This window comes from Antechinus flavipes, chromosome 3 (assembly GCF_016432865.1).
Source record: "Antechinus flavipes isolate AdamAnt ecotype Samford, QLD, Australia chromosome 3, AdamAnt_v2, whole genome shotgun sequence".
NCBI lineage: Eukaryota > Metazoa > Chordata > Mammalia > Dasyuromorphia > Dasyuridae > Antechinus > Antechinus flavipes.
The window spans coordinates 88,247,488-88,270,591 of record NC_067400.1 but is presented as its reverse complement, the minus strand read 5'-3'; the positions used below and the strand labels follow the sequence as shown (position 1 = coordinate 88,270,591).

General features: G+C 35.9%; 1 protein-coding gene across 1 annotated transcript in view; it reads left to right on the top strand.

Moving 5' to 3' along the window:
• The window catches only part of DNAJC15 (DnaJ heat shock protein family (Hsp40) member C15), a 58,806-nt gene extending 40,309 nt beyond the window's left edge, over positions 1 to 18,497 (top strand). The window contains exons 5-6 of the mRNA XM_051983860.1: positions 3,552 to 3,622; positions 18,355 to 18,497. Of these exons, the coding sequence (XP_051839820.1) occupies positions 3,552 to 3,622; positions 18,355 to 18,425 (142 nt within the window). The 3' untranslated portion in view covers positions 18,426 to 18,497. The remainder of the gene's footprint in view (positions 1 to 3,551; positions 3,623 to 18,354) is intronic.
• Positions 18,498 to 23,104: the final 4,607 nt, after the last annotated feature.

Genomic DNA, 23,104 nt, shown 5'->3' with positions numbered 1-23,104 from the left:
TGAACTCATTCAATATAGGGACTATCTCACATTTTCTTTTTGTACCTCAGTACTTAGCAAAGTGTTTAGCATAAGTTGTGGCACATAATATGTATTTAATATTCATTGATTGATTAAACATCATGTAGGAAGCATCAGAGCCAGACTAGGACCTAGCATTCCCTCTGCATTTCATAGGGTCATGGGATTAGAACTGAAAAGGTCATAAGATCATGGATCTAGACATGGAAAGGACTTCAGGTCATATAGTACAGTCTCATTTCACAAATGAGTAAACAGAGACCCAGGGATAGTAAATGGTCATAGCACATATCATAGGCAAGTCAAGCTCAAAGCTTCTTAGAGACTTTTACGATGTGGTTTCTAGCCTTCATAGATTTATATTAGTTGAAAGAAATGTACTTCTGTTGCTGGAATTGTGAACTGATCTAATCACACACACACACACACACACACACACACACACAATTTATCAAACTCTTTTTATAATGGCAAAGAATGGAAAATTGAGGGGATATTCATTAATTGGGGAATGATCTGAAAAGTTCTGGTATATGATTATGATGGTATACTATTGTACTATAAGAAATGATGAGCAGGATGCTTTCAGAAAAAACCTGTGAAGACATATGAACTGATGGAAAGTGAAATGAGCAGAACCAGGAGAACATTATACACAATGACAGTAATATTTTACAATGATTGACTTTGATAGACTTAGCTATTCCAGCAATAAAATGATCTAAGACAGTTCTGAAGGACTTAGTGAGGTAGCCCAGGCAATAAAATTCAGGACAGCCAAGGTGTTCTTAATTTTAAAAAGCGTTTATTACTGGCCAGGATGAACCTCTCAATAGAGTTCCGCCCCGAACAGAAGTAGAGACTGGCTTATAAGCATCCTTGTTCAGCCTTGCAGTTACATTTGATGTTAAACAGTGACTTGACTTTCTGCTTACACGTGGAAAAATTGGGGGCTTACAAGAAGAAAACTATATATTAAAACCTAAGTGAAGAGTCCAAGTAATTTAACCAAAATACTGGCCTTGTAAGTCAGCTATAAAGGTACAACTCCTTCCTAGGACACGTCAGGAAGAAGGCATTACATCTCACCATCAACACCCAAAGCTAATATTCTCCTTAAACTACTTCCTGCACTCATGGAAAAATTCTTTTTTTTAATTTGCAAAAAATTTGCAAATGTAATGGCAGATATTGGCATAGATTATTGGAATAGATCAGGGTGATCGACATTGTTCTGTCTGAACGTAGTTGAGCAAGCACTTTGTAAAACACTTCCCTTAATTTTGTTTAACCAACATTTTCCTCTAAGTCTGCGGCCCCCCTGATCCAGGACTGAGGAGAAGCTAATCTTTTGTCCATTTCATTATGTTGAAAAATGCTGTCTACCTCCAAAGAAAGAACTGATGGAATCTGAATGAAAATCAAAGCATACTTTTAAAAACTATTTTTCTTTTGTTTTGGTTTGGTTTTTTGGTCCATGTTTTATTTTGTAACATGGCTAAAATAGAAATAAAGACTTGAATGACTGCATATGTATAATTTATATAAAATTGCTTGCTTTCTCAAGACAGGAGAAAGAGAATTTAGAACTCAAAATTTTAAAATATGTGTTTTTTTTTTAAACATGTAATTGAGAAAAAATAAAACTCAGTTGGTATTTCCAAAAAAATTGCTCATCCTTTTCACTAACATTGAGCTTAGATCCTTAATTGTTCAAATTGATATAGCACCATTATATATTTTACATAGCAATTTACATAGATTATTTCTTTTGATTATCAGAAGAATCCTGGATGACCTCAAATGGTATTTTAAAGAAGAGATTTGTCTTTGCCCAAGGTAACACAGTTAGATTGCAGGGCTACAGTCTAAATCCAGGGCTTCTAACAAAACCCAGTGTTCTCTTCACTAAACCATAGCAGTAGGATTTTTGAGAGTTTTCCTAAATATATTAAGCACATAATACTCCACTAAATTGTTAAGTTCTTACTATACATACAACACCATAGAAATTGAGGAGATAAAAAAAAGCAGTGGTACTGATTCATATGAAATCTCTCTTTCCTCTGGGAGACACAAAGTTTTGGGAGAGATTGAGAAAAAAAAATACCATTCCTTCAGGACAGCATCTTGTTTTGTTTTGTTTTTTACTGAGGCATTTGGGGTTAAGTGACTTGCCCAGGGTCACACAGCTAGGAAGCATTAAATGTCTAAGAGCAGATTTGAACTCAGATCCTTCTGACTTCAGGGATGGTGTTGTATCCACTGCACCACCTAGCAGCTCCACATCTTGTATTTTTAAGGCACTTTTTAGTAAAAGCATAGCAAAAAAAAAAAAAAAAAGTCCAGATGTATAGGATAAGAAATCACTAATCCTTTTTTGGTTACTAATAGTCCCATGAATTTGATGTGTTAATTATTAAGCTCTAGAATCTAATTTAAGTTTCTAATTTAGTAATACTTTATCTGGGATTCCATTACTGTGAAATCCCAACACATCTTGGATCACAGTGGTTATGCAAAGGAAATTAATTTTTTAAAGACTTTTAAATAGCCAAAATATATTTTTAAAAAATCTTTATATTAATTACAGGTTTCTTTGTATTTTATCCAGAAAGGTCAAACATCACTTAAAACTTGTTTACTTTTAAATACAGTTCTAAAAAGCTTGACAATCTGATTTTCCAGCCCATAGTACATTAAAAGCACCAAAATCGAGAGGTACACTGATAGCATCAATTAGGGACTGCCAGGCTGGGAGTAAGGAATGAAACCACAAACCTGTAAATAGTGAGGACATGAGCTTAGGAAGCATTATAGGTAAGTGCAAGTAACTAGACTTACCTCAATAATCCATTAGGGTATTAATAGATTCTAAAACAGTAATAACAGATGTTCTTAGTGCATAATCCCCTGAGTCATCAAGAAAAGGTTAAATCAAGTTTAGTATGTTCTGTTTACAGAGGCAGGGAAGCAAGAAAGATGCATTAGCAAGACTATCCAAAATATTTTTGGCACTTAGAGGTTGACTTCACTTAGCAATTGTATGAAATATTTCACTTCCTAATAATGTCAGATAAGTGAAATTTTCCTGATGATTTTTAAATCTTGCTTATATTTCCTCTAGAATGTGAAGACAAACAGCCAAACTTTTCTCATAGCATCTCTCATAAATATTTTGTAGGGTTAGATTAATTTAAATATGTCCCTGAATCCTGTTAAGAGATCATTCGATTTATAAAAAAGGACTCTCACTACTTAACATACTCTAAATTCTGTGAGTCTTATGCCTTGTATATTGTGTAAAAGCTTCTTGAGAACAGAAGATAGAAATGCAGAGAAACAAAACAATATGTCAACTGGGTCAAAGATTTATTTGGTTGTTTGAAATAAAAAACTGTAATTTCATGTTTGTCCACAAGATGGTGAAATTCTCACTGATTTTTAATTTTCCAAAACCCATATAAGTTGTTAATTTACAATCTGCATTTGACACTATTTATTGTAAGCGCTTTAATTTATTTTTACAGCCCATCTGCTGGCAAGGCCAAGATTAGAACAGCTCACAGGAGAATCATGATTTTGAATCACCCAGATAAAGGTACATGGAATTTCTATTTTCAATAATATCATGTGGATCAGAATGTGCTAAGAACTCCCTTCAGTTCATTTAAGTTCATTGTGAATAATTTACTATGAAATTCACTAAATGATATACGTTAGGATGGCAGTTTGTGCTCCACATATATTATAACTTCTGTCATAAATAAATAAGACTATATTGGAGTTCGGTGACCCACAGAAGTGGGAGATTTATATTATCTGCTTTGGAGGATTTAGTTACTGGTTTTTTATATATAGGAACCTGCACCTGTTTAGAGTTTCTGGCATTTTTGAGTGAAGAAGAGAAAGCTTGAATTATGAACTATTTGATTGTATAAACTGATCTGAATGTGATGATGAGTTTCTGAGGGATCTGTTCTAAGTCATGGAATTATTCTGAATTTGTTAATTCTGTTCTGTAAGACTCTGAAGCTGAGCCATTTGTTTTTAACTGGCCAGGTTTTTAATGTAAATTTATCTTACAGAAAAGCTATTATTATAACTTTAACTACACTACAGCTGGTTGAGAGAAAAAGTCCATATGTTCATTACTGTTTCTGCTTTAAAATAACAGATGGTAAAGAGTTGCCCTATATTTCAGAAGTCAAAGGGGGAAAGGGAGGAGAGTTGGGGTTTTTTTAATTTTTTGTTGACAGATTTAGTTTTCTAATGGGGTAGGACAATAAAGTAGGTTTCCACCAATCTCCACTCCCACCAAAATGAAACATTGTTTCTTTAGCCCTGTTACTTTCTTAATTATTTCTATAAAAGTAATTTTTACCAAATATCATCCCATTGGTTTGGTATACTTATTTTTAGTATGAATAATACAAACTTAAATTTTGAGAAAAAAAAAGTTGCTTTTAATGTTTTTAGATAACTCCATCAGTCACTGAAAATTCTGCTCTTCTTATTTCTCATTTAGTATTTCCAGAAAACTACTGCTTCCAGGTCAATAGATGCTAACACTTGCAGGTCAAATAGATGTACCCTTACTGATTGATTTGTAATAGGGGTCAGGAATTCAGGCAGTTGCATCCTCCATGTGTTGGACAGGTTGTTGATTGTGCTTGTTGGCAAGGAAACCAAGTTTTTAAGTATAGCAGTTAGAGAATTTTTTTTCATACCCAAAGAGAAGGGGAAATGTATATCTTAAGGTCCAATTTAGCTTAAACAAATGCTTGATTTTCTTTTCTTTCTTTTTTATTAAGATACAGTATATTTTTACAGGGAAAGCTATATTAAAGTAATAATTTTCATGAATTTGTCTACTTATAGTCCATGTATATATGAATTATATTTTACCATACTATTTAATGATTTGCCACCATTCTTTTTAGTTTTTGAAGAACTATCACTATATTTCTTATCCTGAGTTTTCATTCAGATTACATTTTAAAATTTAATAGTACTAATAGTCCATGTTTATATAACTTTTCAATATCAAAAACTTGCACATCTATTTTCATTTGATTCTCACAAGTCTCTTAAGTAGATTGTGCCAAGTATTGTATTTTTACTTGGTAGATGAGGAAAATGAATCTTAGAGAGGTTAATCAGTCCAAGGTTACCCAGCTGTAAGTGGTAGAATGAAGATTTGATGTAGGTCCTCCAATTTTACCATTTTTGCTTTTTTTATGGGAAAGTAGAATCAGAGGAATTGAGGAAATTCTTAATATTTTAATAATTTTTAAAATAAAACTATTCTAAGTTAAGGATAGGAAATAAAACACTAAATGGCAGAGAGAATAGACATAACTCTTTCATCTGTGTAATAACCATTGAAGATGAGATTATCTTGGAAAGCATACAGTTTTGATAAAAATATATCTATCAAGAAAAAGAAGGCAACAAACATGGTATAGTGGTTTGGGAACAGGCCCTGAAGTCAGGAAAACCTAGATTGGTGCTATATACCATCACAGCTCAGAACTCCTATATCCAAGTGATTCCCCCAGCCTCAAGAGTAGCAGGAATTGAAGGGGTATACTGTCACAGTTGGCAGTTCATTGCTGTATTCTTTTTCTTTTACCATTCTTTGGTGTATTTGCTTTGTCCAAATAAACAGTGTGTGTTAAAAATTGTTACAAGAATTTATACTCTGTGGCTTGTCTCTGAAATTGATGCATAATGTTTCTAGTTGTTGATCATATTGTATCAAGAATCTGTCCATCTAATTGCTTGCATGATAACTCTGCTATTTGTCTATCCTTTTGATCACTTATGAAATGAAGGTGGATTTTGAAAAAAAAAAAAAAAACAGAAGAGCCTGAAAGTAAGAAGAGATTTCTTATGGTTACTGCAGTAACTTTTTTTAGTTGCCTTTGAGTCTCATAAATGATAATTATAGTTTGGCTAAGATAGATATCTACAGAGGATACCTAATACTGAATTGGCCTACCTTAATTCTGTACCTGCCACAAATGGGCAAGTTCAAGTTGCTCATGTGTACTGTATGACCAATATTGGAGGCCCGACACTTAGAGTCAGAAGGTAAAAGGAGAATTGAATTCTAATGACGGCTAAACTTGACAAAAATACCACTCTATTTGTTGATTGAATTGCTGATTGAATGTGCTGATAGGGTCTACCTTGAGAGACCTAGATTCATGGATTGAAATGCCAAAAGATAGGTTTTTAAATTATTTGGTAATCACAGAGGAATGGAAGAAATGGACATGGTGAACCCCACTGGAAATAGCCAGCGTGACTTCATCACAAACTGGTCCTGCCAGACACACCAACCTGATTTTCCTTTTAAGCAGGTTATTAAACTACAAGATTGGAGGAAGACATTAACAGATTACCAGGAGTATAGCAAAATATTTTATAAAATCTTTCATGTTATTCTTGTAGAAAAGATGGTGAAAGATGGATTAGAGAATTGAATGACTAAATGGGTATCAAAGTGGTTAACTAGAAAGCCTATAGACTTCATGTCATACAAAAAGTGCCTCCGTATTATCTGCTTTTTTGATTTGAGGATAATAGAATCAAATCACAGAATCACATAATTAGTCACTGGAAGCTGACTCCCTTAATCTAGTTACTCTTCTCTTACATAGGAGGGAACTTAGAAGTGAACTAGTGCTTTGTCTGAAGTCATAGAGCTAGTATATGATAAAACCAATACTTAAACCGTGGTCATATAGCTTGCTGTGTTCTTTCTAGAACACCATTGTGCTTCTCATATTTTTTTATTAGATGTTGCATCTATCCTTCCATATTTGTTCCTTATTTATTAGATAGAAATATCAGAATTCTACTTTTGATAGACTGTGACTTCTGTGTGGCTAGTTCTTCTCTCAGCACAGATTGCAGCCCAAATTTTTCCCCCAATAGCCGGCATCCATTTGTTAGCTTTATCTTTCACTGTTAACTGCCCCCCATCTTAAGTGAAGTTCTTTGTTAGCAGTAAGTTGGATCTTCCTCATGCCCACCATGTACAGCTCCATTAGGGTTTGGATGTTTCACAGTCTTAATTATTTAGGGACAGTTTTGTTCTATGATAAATAGTTGTACATCATCAGAAGACTATTGTTATTTAAAAGCTGTTCCTTTGCTTCAGAGGGAAACTTTGGGGCCATTAAAAGTACTGTGCAGTTTTCCAAAGGCAATTCATCTTGATCTTCTCTTTTTCAATTTCTGTGTTCAACTCACTCTCCATCTTTCCATTTCTATGGACTTAATGGACAAGCTTTGAATTAAATATCCATCAGCACATCATACTCTGCACAATAGGCATACTTCATCCTCTTGGTCTTCCTACATGGATAAGTAAGCCAAACATTCTTGAAAGGTTATAGTTCATATTTAGAATCCTTTATAGTATTCTGGAATTTGATATAATCTATAAACAAGAATATCTGCAGGGCTTCACTCATAGTGGATTATGCCCTTGGCAAGCCCCATGACAGTGGCACACACCTTTGGCAGTTGTATGTCTCTGTTTTACATAGTTTAAGCAAGTCATAGTGGGATCTTGGATCCTTCTAATCTGTCTTGAGATAAGACATGGATTTTGTCTGACTCAAAATTCTCATTAAATAATCCATTGTTTGTCTACACTGGATTTGAACTTTAAAAAAAAATAAACAGGTGTATATTCAGTGTCCTTATCTCTATTTTATAGATTTAGGGTAGGCAAGTTTGAAGAATCACAGGAGCCCCACTCTCTTGATTGGGAGCTGCCATTGTTTTAGGAAAGGAACAGCCATAATTAACTTCTCTCCCAATTCTCTTTTCTAGTCTTGCCATCCAAAATCCTGTGATTCTTTTTTCCCTCTACCCTCTTTCTTTTACCCTCATTTCCTCCTCCCCAGGCCTGAAACCATGATCATATCAATTCTTATCATTTTCCTGGATGAGGTATTTAAATCTATTACCCCATGGCCCCACTTAGCCAGCCCAGGTGAATTTCAGAGTGTCTCTCCATAGTCACTCCTTTCTTTTAATTTTTGTCTTCTTTATTAGAATATAAGCTTCTTGAAGGCAGAAATTGTCTTTGCTTTTCTATTTATTTCCCAAGAATTGGGCTTAAGAAATGCTTTTTCATTCACAGACAAATCTACAATATTAGTCATAAGTTTTGTCTGGAAGAAAGAGTGCTTTATTTTTTATTTCTAGGTCAGTATTCTTATTTATTAGATTCTGTTATCAATAAATCACAGTTATTTTTAAAGAGCCATTAATTTTAAAACCTTGACTATCCTTTCTCATACTGGCTAACATCTCTGAACACCATCATTTTCCATCCAAAATTTAATTAGTAATAAAACATTTTGTCTATAATTTGTTGTTGGTATAAAAACACTGTTAATAAATATCTTCACTCCTAATATGTAGCTGTTTCCTCTACAAAAAAACAACAATATTAATTCATTGAAATGTTGCTGTCAGTGAAGCTTAATAATTTGATAAAATAAATGTTTATTGAATTAAATTAAATCGAAAGGGGCAATGGAATGGCAGCTTACCATTCATTAGCAATAGGATGCATTTATTGAGCACCTATTTGTACATGACACTTTTTGTTTTTTAAAGCACTGAGATTTTTCTTTTTCCTTTTTTTCTAAATTCTCGCCCTTTCTCTCCCCTATTGAACAAGCAAGAAAAAAAATAATATGTATAATCATGCCATGCCTTCCCACTCCCATTCCCCTTCCCTTTAAAAAAAAAAAAAAAAAAAGGGAAGGAAAAGAAAGAAAAATTTAAAAAGTATAATTCATGTTCTACTGAGTTCATCAATTCTGTCTCTGGGGGCAAATGGCATGTTTCATTATGAGGCCTTTGTTGGATTATTGTGTTGTTCACAGTTTATTAGGTTTTTCAAAGTTGGTTTTCTTACAATATTGCTCTTTATTGTGTAGATTGTTCTAGTTCTGTTCATTTCACTTTGTTTCAGTTCATAAAAATTTTCCCATCTTTTTCTGAAAGCATGCCTTATATCATTTCTTTCAGTATGATAATATTCCTTTACATTCATATATCACGACTTATTTATTCCCATTTGATGAAGGTCATCTCAAATTCTAATTCTTTGACACCACAAAAAGAGTTTCTATAAATATTTTTGTACAGATGAGTCCCTTTCCTCTTATGATGATCCCTTCTGAGTGTAGACCTAATAGCAGCATTGCTGGATTATAGGGCATGGACAGTTTAATAGCTTTTTGGGCATAGTTCAAATTGCTTTTCCAGAATGTTTGGACTAATTCACATATGCACTGATGGTATATATTAGTGTATCTATTTTCCCACATTCCTTCCAGAATTTGTCATTTTTACCTTTTAAAATGTTAACCATTCTTAGGGATATGAGATGGTACCTCAGAATAGTTTTAATTTTCATTTCTAATTTTTGGTGATTTAAAGCATTTTTTTTCATATGGCTATTGTGTTCTGCTGAAAAACTGCTTCTTCATATCCCTTGGCTTATTATTTTAAGTTAAGGAATAGATTTCTTATAGATTTGACTCAGTTCCATATATAGTTTAGAAATGAGGCCTATATCAAAGAAACATGATATAAAGATGATTTTACAATTTCCTGCTTTTCTTCTAATGTTAAATGCATTGATTTTGTTTATTAAATTTTTTTTAATTATATAGTTAGAATTATCCATTTTATCTCATCTGAACCCCTTTATCTTGTTTGGGAGTGAATTCTACCCTTATTTATAGATCTGACAGATAAATTCTTCCATGCTCCACTAATTTGCTTAAGATATAACACATTTATGTTTGAATCAAACATCCATTTTGAGTTTATCTTGGTATGTGATATGGAATGATAGTCCATGCCTGTTAGGATTCTTACAAGGTTCCAAGTCAGTGGAATTGATGAGATACTGATTCTCTAATTTACATGTACTTAGTATTTACTATAATTCCACAAGATTCACACCTTTAAGAGAGCATATATAAAGAGGAGCTCTCAGAGCCAAAGAAGAGAAGCCCCTAGAAGCTCTTGAGCCTCAACCAGGATTCAGTCTAGGAGATTCACAAGCCAGAGAAGGCCCTTAAGCTCTCGGAACCAAGGAGAGAGATAGGCCTCCAAGAAAGCTAATCAGGCCCAAGGAAGGAGGCAAGACTTGGAAAGAAAAAATAAAGAATATGAACTTTAACTCCTGGCTGCATTTGAGGTGATTATTACACTGAACTGAAAGGAAGGCTGCCTCCAGAAGCCCCCCAAGAAAACTGCTCTCAGAGAATATTTTATTTTAGAGAAGAACATTACAGATGCCTAATGTCTACTAAACTCATTTCCAGGTTTCCTGACAATTTTTTGACAAATAATGAGTTTTTGTATTAATAGCTGATATCTTTGGGTGTATGAGATGCTAGACTAATATGCTTTTAGATTTGGTATCTTATGTATCTTATCTGTTCTGATAACTGATCAGCCTTTCTATTTCTTCCCTAGTACCAAAATGTTTTGATGATTATAGGGTTTGGGGCATTTTTGAGATTTGGTACTGCTAGGTTCTTTTTTTTTTTTTTTTTTTCCATTTTCTTGCCATTACTTCTTATATTCTTGACCATTTATTAATTTTATGATTAGATTCATTAAGATGTTATATTCAAGTTTGTTTGTTTTTTATTCATTTTTCCAGTCTACTATCTGACTTTGGAGCTATTAAAAGTTTGGGGCATGGGAACATCATATATCAAGTATATTTCTTTAGTAAAGTTAGCCAGATGAAAATGTTTAGAGAAGAGAGAGATTGAAGATAGAAAAATCAATTAGGAAACTATTGAAATAAAGCTGTACTAAAAAACAGATTTGTATAGTTGAAGTAGTGATGAAATGAATCTAGTTTTTGGGGTTCCCAGTATGGGAACCAAAAATATGATGAGGTGTAGGTTTTGGGGTTTCCTTTATTAGGGGACCAAATGATAAGGTCTAGATTTAGGGAACCAAAATGAGATTAGAGTTTCTGGTCGTCAGAGAGTTAAATGATAAGGTCTAGTGGCAAGTTCACAGAACCAAATGGAGAGGTTTGGCTCCCCTGCACCCCCTTGGGATTTGGTGCAAGGATAGGGAGTTTTGGGTGACTTCCTTCGGGCAGTGCAGGGGTTCTCTGTAAAGGAATTTACAAACCTGAAAACCTAGATTGATAGAAGAGGTTTATTAAAGGGATTGGGAAGTAAGGTTAGAAATCCAGACAGAGAGGCATAAAGTCTAGTCAGGGAAATAGGTGAGAGTAAAGAGAGGATAATACTGGGAAAGAATATTATTACAGTGGGCAGAGGCCTCCTTGGCATAGCATGGCATAATCTCTGCAAAGAGAGGATTTTAGATTGGCTCTTATATTGTAGCTTTGGCTACAAATTGAAGGGGGCTAGTGGGTGGAGTCCCAAGTTGGCTTATCTACTATCTGGGTTTCAGCTTGAGCTGGAATTTGAATAGAATTGAATGAGTTTCTTTAATTGAATGGAGTTGGAATTCTTTTGCTCTGGAGTGAACCAACTCCTCTTAGATAACAGAATGAAACTGTCTTGTTTCCCTTGGGCGTAGTTCCTCACTGAGGCAGAGTTGAAGGAGATTTTCTCCTTCAGGGAGTTTTAGAGTTTCGAGGTCCCTTCTTCATTAATAGTAGATTTACAATCAGAATAACTTCAGATCTATTCTTAACAGAGTGTCTTTTAATTTTTTTATTGTTTAATTTAAAAAAATTGTTAGCTGTGCAATTGGTTTCTTTTGTTTTTTTATGCTGTTGATTTTATACCTTTAAATTATCCTGAGAAAGGGTCTAAAGGCTTCATTATTTGTCAAAGGGGTGTATGACACACATAAAAATTAAGAACCCCTGTTTTGAACATCATTTTTCCCATCTGTAAGTTGTAGGTAATGCTTACAGTCTGAGGAAAGTGCTTTGCAACTATATGTACATCTGAATAATATTAAGGAAGTGGCCGCTGAATAGAAAGAGACAGATTTGAGAGATAAAACAAAATTAGAACTAAGAAGATAAGGGAATGGAAAGAGTGGAAGATTCTTTTAAGGCTTCAGGCTTGGGTAACAAGGAGAATGAATGCTAATACAATTAAAAGAAATAGAGAAGACTCTGGGAAAGGCTGGCTTTGGGGAAAAGATAATGGATTTAAACAGGTTGAGTTTTGAGATAATGTCAGTACAACTAAGTAGCAGAATCCAAAAGAGAGAGACAAAGGCTGCAATGAGGAGAGAATTTAAGCAAACAGATATAGGTTATACATGTGCAATTATGGAAAACATTTCCATATTAGCAATTTTGTACAGTAAGACTAGAATAAGAGAAAAAATGAAAGTGAAAAATAGCATCCCTTAGTCTGTGTTCAAACAATTTCAATTCTTTGTTCTGGAGACAGATAGCATGCTTCATCATTAATCCTTTGGGATTGTCTTGGATCATTGTATTACTGATAAGAGCTAAGTCATTCACAATTCTTAATTGAACATTATTGCTTTTACCATGTATTATCACTCAGCATCAGTTCAAGTAAGTCTTTCCAGGTTTTTCTGAAGTCATACTGCTTGTCATTCTTATAGCACAATAATATTCCATTACAGTCATATGCTGCAGCTTGTTTAGCCATTCTCCAATTGATGAGAATACTTTCTAACCCTTAGCCATGTAAAAAGAGAAACTGTCTGACAACTCCTTGCAATCTTCTGCCTCTGTTGTCTCTTAACTCTTTGTGGAGAGGACAGATGTAGACTTTTGGCTTCCCAGACAAGACTGGTCATGGCAGCTCCTCAGATTTCAGCTGCATCCTCGCCTAAAGCCATGGCTTTTTCTCAATTCTTCTTTCTTGCCCTATCTGTAGCTTCCCATTTTATTGATTACTCCCTCTTCTTGGACTCTCTCCTGCCTAGGATTTCCTCTCTCTCCTCATTTCCCCTCTAACTGTCTGAGAGAGCTTCTGTCCTCATCCCTTGGGTGGATATCCTCCCCAGCTCTTTGCTGGATCTCTCCTCCTCTCCGCCATTCTTCATTCAATCTCAGTGATCTCTGACCAAACTTCTCTGTGCTCCCTGGAGATCCAGTCCCATATTAAGAGCTGCCTTTTGGTTACTTCCTTGTGTATATTCCAGAGGCTCACACTCAATAGTTCTGTTGAGGTCTAGATTTGGGGTACCTAAATGAAATTAGGGTTTAGTTGAGGTCTAGTGGCAGGTTTGGAGTACAGGGAGTCAAATGGAGCTCCCCTGTAACCCCCCTGGATTTGGCGCAAGGGTACAGGGTAAATGAGGTATAATAGCGGCGCTAGTTCCCAATAAAGGCATTTATTGGCCCGAGAGCTAGATTGATAAAAGAGGTTTATTATTGGGTTTGGAAGTAAGGAGATAGGTGAAGGTAGAGATAAGGAGGGCACCGGACAGAGCATCTCCCATGGCTAGCATGTTTGGAATCTCTGCAAAGAGGGGGTCCCTGCGTCTCTTTTTTATAATGGGAAATTTAGCTCGAGGGGTTTTGGGGTGTAGCCCCAAAGTTGGCTCAGATCCAGGTGGGGCTGGGACAGGTCCTGGATCTTCTATTGGAATTCAAAGGGACAAGGATTTGTGAGTCAAAGGGTAATTACATTAACTAGGGGGAGTTGGGAAATCACAAAAAAAGGAATCTTTCCCACATCAGTTCCAAAACAAATCTCATCACTTTCTCTAAACCTCCTCCTCTTATCTTTCTTCCTAACTTTTTTTCTGCCAAGGCCATCATTGGATGCTCTGGAAAGGTGTCTCCTAAGGAGAGTTGGGATGTTCTCCAAAGATCATCAACCACAATTCACTCGTTTTACAGATGAGGAAACTAAGCTCTCGTTGGAGCAGTTGTGTGATTTTTTTTTTTTACCCACACAGCTAATAACTGCCTAACGTGGGATTTGAAGCTAGATCTTCCAAGTTCTGACTCCTGTCCGCTCCACCATGCAGCCTCCTGCCATCCTTCCAATTAGTGTTAGAATATCTTCCTTCCTCAATCCCTTCTGTGCCCATCTTAAAGTTTGTTTCCACAACATTCCTTATACTTATCCCCTTTAATTCTCACAGCCACCACTCTGTTTTAGCCCTCACCCTCTCTTGCTTGGACTATTGCAGTTAGTCTCACTGCTTCCATTTTCCTCTTTTCTAATTATATTCCACACAGCTGCCAAAATGATATTTCAGAAAATTAAATCTGACCATTTCACTTCCATGCTGAAGAATATTGTGGTTCCCTGTTGCTTCTAAGATACAGGTACTTAATACCTTCCACAGCCTGACTTTATCCTATTTTTTTAGACTAATTACACATTATTCTCCTATACTTTATATTCCAGGAAAACTGACCCATGTGTTATTATTCCCCATATACAACCTTCAATGTCTTTCTTTTGTGTTTTTGCACACACCATCTCCCATGCTTTAGAATGCTTTCCCTCCTTTCTCTTCATCTCCCTCTCCTCTTGGAATCCTCTTGCTCCCTTCAAGACTCAGCCAAGTACCACTTGTTGTAAGAAGCTTTTCCTGACTTCTCTTGCTTTGCTCACACCCTGGAAATTAGTTTGTATTTTGTATTTACCTGTTTGTGTTCATGTTTCCTCCCAGTAAAATATAAATGCCTAAAGGCAGGGATTGTTTCTGATTTGATTTGGTATCCATACCACTTAGCACACCATGTTTGTTGTATTGAGTTGAAGAAATTGAAATATTTTCTTGGTGGAGAATCAACTCATTGACATTTAGCAAGGCATTTGACCCTCTGGGCCTTAGTTTTTCCATCAGATAAATGAACATATCACAACTTACCATTTAACCATCCAGAATTTTGTGCAGATGAATTAATATTTCAGAAGTTCATCTTATGTATTATTTATAACATGCCTATGTAGTGTTTGGCACTGGCCTGTCTCTATAAAGGTTTTAAACTATTTAACTACAAAAAATTATTATTTCCTATTTGAAGTGTCCTTTTCCCTGCCCCCCAGAACCTTTCTTTAAACTTTGTTTGTGTTCCCAAGCACATCTGTATGGTTTTCATTGACTTTTTAAGGACCCCTTATTATGTATTCAAGATCATGGTTTGATACTATATGATATATTCAGTAATGAATGTTTACAGTGATTCAGATTTTGATATGAAAATGTTGTCAGAGACCTCAAGGGCAGAAGACTAAATATAACTACTTCCAACATTTTCCTCTCTACCTACCCAGACCCCAAGCTTGTAGAGCTGTCATTTTCCTCTTCCTTCTGTCTCCTTCATTTTTCATTCATAAGAATCAGTGTTTATGAAAGAGCCATCCTGAGCACATATTCCTTTTAGGAAAGAAACCAGAAATATTTTCACGAATGACATTGAGGTATATTTGAGTGTGTGGTGAGCTACTGATAGGAACTTAATGATATTTGCAGCAATTGTGGGCAGATGGCTAGAATTCAAGGGAAGGGAAGAAAATGAAAAAATAGACCCCAAAAGACTAATCACATTATTTTGTTAGATAGAGTGTTAAGCAGTGACTATTCAAGATTTGAAGTCAGAAGGGTACTATGTTTTAAGTAGCTTTAGTATGACATTTGGGGTGTGGTTATTTTTGTGTCATATTGGAAGCAAGATAGGTTCTGTTTATCATTTATAACAGCTCCATATCAAAAATTTCACCTCAATTTTCCTTATTTTGTTATTACTCGAGAGATTCCATTGTATTAAAAAATACTAAAGAACTACTGACCTGTTTCACTTTAGGACACAGACCTAAGTCACAATTCTGCAGCTATCTGCAAGTCTCATATCCCAGGACAGTGAGCCCTTCTTTGAATGCTTTTGTTACTGTCATCTGTAGTGTGCACACCTTTAGACCCTATGAGAATGTTTTTGGAGCTAAGGACTATACAGGTGTCCTCTGATGTCTTCCCTAAAGGAAGTAACTTGAAAAGGTCATCTGTTGTTGTCCTTCTGCCAACTAGATGGACTTCTTCCTGAACACGTGGATATCTCATTTTTCTTTTAAAAATGTTTTTATTGTTACTAATGCCTTTTGTTGTTTTCAAAAATATTTCTTTCTCTTCCTACACAGCAAGCTATTGTTTGTAACAAAAATTTAACAAGAAAGAGAATAAAAGCAGGTCAGAAAAACAGCCAGTATATCAATTGAATTTGGCAGAAGATAGAGTATTTCTGATCCATAGTTCCCAACCTTTGAAATGAAAAGGGGGAGGTATATTTTCTCAACTCTCCTAGGCTGAATTCTGTCATTATAATTATTCAGTTTCATTTTATTGTCCTTTCCATTTACATTGTTGTAGAAATTGTATTGTTTTCCTGATTCAGCACACTCTGAATTCTTCATGTTTATTATTGATAGTATTGTAGTGTTCTTTTAAAAACTGGATTTATTTAACAGAATTTGATTTTATATCTCCTCTACCCCTACTTCCAATCATTGAAAAGGAAAAGAAAAACAAAACTCTGATAATATATTTGTAGTCAAACAAAACAAATTTACACATTGGCCACATGCAACAGAATTTTTTCTTATTCTGTATCATGAGGCCATCACTTCTCTGCAAGAGGGGAAGATAATAGTTAGCATCTTTGACATTTACCCTCAGAAATTCTGTTGTGTCTTTGTGTTGTTCAGAGTCCTTAAGATTTTCAAAGTTGTTTTTACAGTGTTATTATTGTATAAATTGTTCCCCTTATTCTGCTCACTTCATCCTGCTCAAGTTCATACAGTTTGGTTGCATTGAAAGCATCTGTTTAATCATTTCTGTGCCATAGTGAGATTCCAATCCATTGATCACCATCATTCTTGCTAAGCATTTATATAATGTTTTAAGGTTTGCAAAGCACTTTACTTTGAAAACTCATTTGATCTTCACAACAACCATGTAGCAAATTCTATTATTATCTTAGTTTTTAAAATGAGGAAACTGGGCCACAAATAGAATCACAGATAGTGAGTATCTCAGGGAAATTTGAACTCAAGTTTTCCTGACCTGATGTTCCAGGTGCTGTCATTCACTGTACTACTTAGCTGCCATAAATAGGCCATAATTTTTTCAACTCTTCCACAGTTGATTGTTACTTCTTTAGTTTCTAGTTCTTTGCTACTCAAAAAGAGCTGCTTGAATATTTTGGTGTACTTGGATTCTTTTCCTTTTTTTTTTTTTTTTTTTTTAAAGATCTTTGCGGTTCAGGCCTATTAGTGATATCCCTAGGTTAGCAAGTATGTACAATTTAGTGACTTAGGGGGCATAATTCCAAATTGATTTCCAGAATGGCTGAACCAATTCACAATTCCATCAACATTGTTATCATAATGTTCTACTCCATGCACCAAAATGTGTTTAAGCCATTCTACAATTACCCAATTGTTTCCTATTTTTTAACACCACAAAATGGGCTCCAATGAAACTGTTTTTTCTCACCTCACTTCTCCCCATCCCCCACCCCCCAATTGGAGTGGTATCTCTAGGACAAAGAGTATGGACTTTTAAGTCACTTTTTCCCCCCCTGAGGCAATTGGGATTAAGTGACTTGCCTAGCTAGGAAGTGTTAAGTGTCTGAGTTTAAATTTGAATTCAGGTCCTCCTGACTTCAGGGCTTGTGCTCTATCCACTGAGCCACCTAGCTGCCCCTTAAGTCACTTTTAAAAGCATAATTCCATGTCTCTTTACTAATGGCTGGATGAGTGAACATGTCCAATAAGGTGCATAAGTGTACCTACAATACAGGCAGTTGATCCAACAATGATTATTTCCATCTTTTCCTTTCTTTCTCAGTTTGCTGGGTGTGAAGTAGAACTGCAAATGTATTTGTATTTGCCTGAACATTGTTTCATTTGGTTGATTATACAGAAATGTGCAATTCTTTTGCAAACTATTTATTTATATTCACTGATTCCTTAACCATTGGGGAATGACTTTTAGTCTTATATAGCTTTCTGTTCTTTAAAAATTAGTTAAGAAAAGTCTGCCTGTGGAAGCTATGTATATTTTTCAAATTATTCCAGATTACAACTTTTTCAGGGTTTTTATTTCCCACAGTGGCTAAGTCTGATTGTTGGATGTTAATGGTACTTCACTATACAAGTTTAATCTATGCTATTTTGATATATAGTCAGCTTGTGAAACAATTTGTCAGAAAATGAATGCACAAGAAAATATGAGAAAATTATAATTAGGAGTGTTTTTCTAAATTTGGGTCTTTTAAAAAAACTGTCATAATGAAGTATATTTTAATTCATTTGTTTTCCTTTGTCCTCTCAGGTGGATCTCCTTATTTAGCAACCAAAATAAATGAAGCAAAAGACTTGCTAGAATCCAGCACCAAACAGTGATGCTCAAGGACTACTGTGATAGAAAGTGGAACTTTTAAAAGATGTAATAAAGTTCTGCAAAATTAAACTATACCATTGCTTTCTAGTCTATACATATATATATATATAAAGAGAGAGATAGATTAACTGTTCTGGTTTTGATCTATTTGAAAATAAAAATGAATATATTGGTTTGTAATAACTTTTAGTTTTTAAAAATCATCTTGAAATAAATAGCTGTGATATTTATTTATTTGTCTCCCCACACATTTCAAGGAACACTACATGTTTCTGACATAAATTATCTGGCTGCAAAGTAATGAGTCTAAGGATCATTTGCTTTATGGAAATTTTGCATTATTTTATCTTCAGATTTTCAATGTAGTTAATCTACATGGATTTCATGGGATGTGTAGTTGAGAATGACTATATTGTAAAACAGTTCTGTCGATTTTCCTCTTCCCCTTTGACCTTCATCCCAAGACTAGAGATGATTTTTCCATTTTTTTTTCTCAGCAATTTCTAATTCTCACGCACTGATTATACTCTTGTTTTTGTTGTTGCTCTTATATTACCTTACTGTAAAAGGACGAGTCTACCAGTATCAATTAGGCAAAATAATGATGTGAGATAAGAATAGAGTTAATTCCTTGCGAACTGTACAGTTGACCAAGTCATCTGAATATGTCATTCAAACTAGAACTTAATGGAATTAAATTCACTTCAGTTTTCCACAGTTATATGTCCAGGACTGTACTTAAACAATGGGGAAGATAATAGGGTTTACATGGGCCATAAGATAGCAAGGGGGCACAGCGGACAAGAGTGCTGGAAATTCCAGGAGCTGGGGTCTTCCCCCTTCTCCATCCTTAAGGAAGGGCTATTCCAGCCTTATGGCCTATTTCTACCTTCCCATTGATGGTGGACCTGTCCTATTCAGCCTTACCACATGGCAAGGAAATCCCTTCTAATTAACCCAAGGATTCCTTGGCTTTTCCATCTGCCCCTCTGCTGATCTCCTTTGTGTTGTTTTCTCCAGTTACAACATAAACTCCTCAAGAACAGGAACTGTCTCTACTCCACACAAACTGTGCTGGGCCCATAATAATAGATGTTTTTTAATCCACTTATTCGTAAGCATAGAAACAAGTAGGAAAGCTATGGTTGGTTCTTTTTACCCACCAGTCACAAGAACTCAACAATAGAGAGTACCACCACAGGCCTTCATTACCACCCATCCAGAGCTTGGGAAAGGCAAATAGTTGGGAAGAATGAGAAAGTCAAAGTCTTGCATTTCTATTAAGACCCTAGACTCCAGGCTTCCAAACACCTGTATCCAATTTGTGCCACAAGAGAAGGTGAGAAAATGAACATCACCTGTCTAACTTTTATTCCCAGCTTGGGGCTTTTGGTTTGTGGAAGTGAAAAAAAAAAAATAAAAATCAGCCGTCCTATATTTCCCATATTTCTCATATTTCTCTCCAAGTCTCTTGAGATCCAATATTACAGGCTACCTTTATGAATATTCCCTTCCCTTGGTGCCACCTTGTCATCCTTAGCCTTATCCCTCTGGCATTCTTAGGCTATGCCTTCCATTGGATCTTTTGTTACTGTTTATCCTTAGGGAGGGCTCTCCGTGACATGCATCTGAATTAAATTTAAGTCAGGTAGGCTGGCCAAGGTCACCTGCCTCACTTCCCCCTTCCTCCCCCCAGAGCCATCTGGATCTGTAATGCCAGAGAAACTGAGGCAAGATAGAGATTAGAGAGTAATATTTTATTTGGAAGGGAGAGATTTACTGGGACCAAATGGATCCATGGTTTGATCCCAGGGCTGAATCAGACTATCGTCTCCAAGAATCCAGCAACAACGGGAGACTTAGTGGGGTGGGGGGGAGAATTCCACGTGGCCACCTTTCCCCTATTCTATGGTTCCCCACCCCAACTTCTCATAGCTAACCTTTTTAGGATGCTGTATACCCCAGAATCCAATCTGCCAGCTAAAGACAGGCCTCTCCTTTCCCATGGCAAATAACAGATTCATTAGGAGTTTGTGCCTTTTTGTTCCCTATTTCTGGAAAGCCATTTTTCTCTCTCTTTCTTCCACTCTCACACCATCTCTTCCTGTCCCATTTCTGTCTCTCTCCTCCCAATGCCTACTTGCTCAAACCTTCTCTGACATACTTTAAACACTCCCAAACCAATAACCCTTCTGACTTGATGCTCCATTTAAACTATTAATTGCTTTTGCAAATCTCTCAACCCTTGTCTTTAAATCACTTTTTTTTCAAGATTCGCAAATAACTTTGAACCAAATTTCATAAAACTTATACATATACTCAACAGAGCTGACAAATTTCATAGTTTACAAATTACCCAATACTTCTAGAAAGCAACATACCTTCTAATGACCTCCCCCTTAAGGTAAACTACTGGTATTTTGCTTTAATAACCTATATTTTAACTTAAAAATCCAATCAAATACAGCTTTAAATTTACAATAATATAAAACTGCTTTTGCTATCATATGTCAAATAATGAATTTCACTGAACAGCATAGTTTCTTTCTCTCCTTCTGGGCCCACATGGCCATTATTCCCAATGGACTTTTCCTAAGTTCCAACTTTGGCCAGAATTGGAGCCTTCAGAAAATTCAGACTTTTCTTGCTACATACTTTACCTAATTAGAGGCATGTGACCCCTTTCAGGCAAATTAGCAGAACTTCGCTTTAATAAGCCATTGTTCTTAAGATCTTATATTCAAAGATAACCAACATGGGCAATAGTAAAATTATTTCCCCCAATTTTAAAACTGCCCAAAAGAATGCTCAGAACAAATCTGACATGCAAAGGCAATAGTAAAATTATTTCCCATAATTTCAGCATCATCCTCAAATTCCTAATCAAATGTTTTCTCCTGCCTGGGTTTCAATTAACATAAACTCCTTTGCCTCCAGAGGCCTTATCTGCTCAGCCCGGATCAGGCCAAGCTGGAATTTGAATTAGGTGAGGTTTTATTGCTCTTTCCCTCAGAAATCCTATTAGCTGGTTTTGAAAACTGCTCCAAAGGAAAAAACCGTCAGCCTGGTTTAAAAAATACTTACAAATTAGTGCAACCAGTTAAAAATTTTAAATAACAAGCAATTTTTATACTAAGTACAGTTGCAACATTGAAATAACCAATTCCCAAATTTCTTAATCATTGTTCTTAAACCTTTAGCAGAGCTCTCAACCAACAGAACAGACAGACAAGTCACACAGAACACAGATCACAAATCACACAGACTGCACAGTTACAACATTAAACAAAACATTTAACACACATAACCAGAGAGTGCCCAAAAAGGCGCTCAGAGTCAGGTCGGACCAGATGTGTCTTAGAAGACACAAAACCAGAGGGATCGGTCAGCGTCCTGTTGATTCCCTTCTCAGAATTTAATGCCCATCGGTATTCTATTATTCTGAGAATCCAGGTGTTAGCACAGACAGACAGAACAGGTAAACAGATCAGATTGTGTCCTAAGACATCCAGATTTACTCTCCCGTGGCCAAATATGAAGGTGTCCACCATCAGGCGTCAAACATGGTTGTGGCTGAAAACTGCTTTTTCCCAGAGCCTCTGGGAAAAAAAATCCAGAGGGCCAGCCTCTCCAGGCCAAGAACCCAGATCTCCAGCCTCCCCGAGACCCAAGGAGGAGACCTGAAGATCTTTAATCTCTTATCCTGCTCTCATATCTCATTGGAGCCTCCAAAATATGATGCAGGAGAAACTGAGGCAAGATAGAGATTAGAGAGTTTTTAATAATTTATTTGAAAGGAGAAATTTACTGGGACCAAATGGATCCATGGTTTGGTCCCAGGGCTGAATAAGGCTATCATCTCCAAAAATCCAGCAATAACGTGAGTTCTCCATGACATATATACATATGGCTCAGACATGGGGGGTAGACTGAGGCAGGGTGCTGAGAGTGAGAACAGAACTATGGATCTAGCTCTGACAGGATGGAGGGAGGCATTCTGTTAAGTAGGGAAGGGCTGGGGTCATGATGTCTAAGATAGAAGGTCTTTTATCCTTATCAAATATTCTAATGATTAAGAGGGAGGGGTGGTGTTGCAGGATTGAGCAGAAAAATTAGAAACCAAGGCAGGACAATTTAGGGAAACTGAATCAGAATAATTAGGGAAACTGAGTCAGGATTATAAAAGAAAACTGTGGCACAATAGGTCCAGTGGCCAGACAGAGATTGGGATGACTGGAGATGGCCCTGGATGCACTGGAAGATTTTGAAGCTCTGTTGGCCTGATAACAAGCTTTTATTCATTTTACACTACTTCCTCTCAAGTTCCTTCCATCTTCCTGCATAAAGGGGGACCTAGCTTTTTCAAGAGATCTCATCCATGGCTCCTGAGTATACCTTCTTTATTGTCTTCCAACATTCCAGGTCAGGAAAAGTCATAGATTTAGACTCATAAAGGACTTTGGAGACCATCAAGTCTTCCTCTCCATTTACAAATGAAACTGAGGCACAATTCAATTCAATCAGTCAGTCTATCTAAAAACATTAAGTTCCTAAGCACTAGGAATATAAAAAGGCAAAAGACAGCTCCTCCTCTTCCTAGTAGGAGACAGCAAGCAAACAAATATATACAAATACAGGATACATACAGGATGAATAGGGAATAATTAGAAGAGGCACTAGA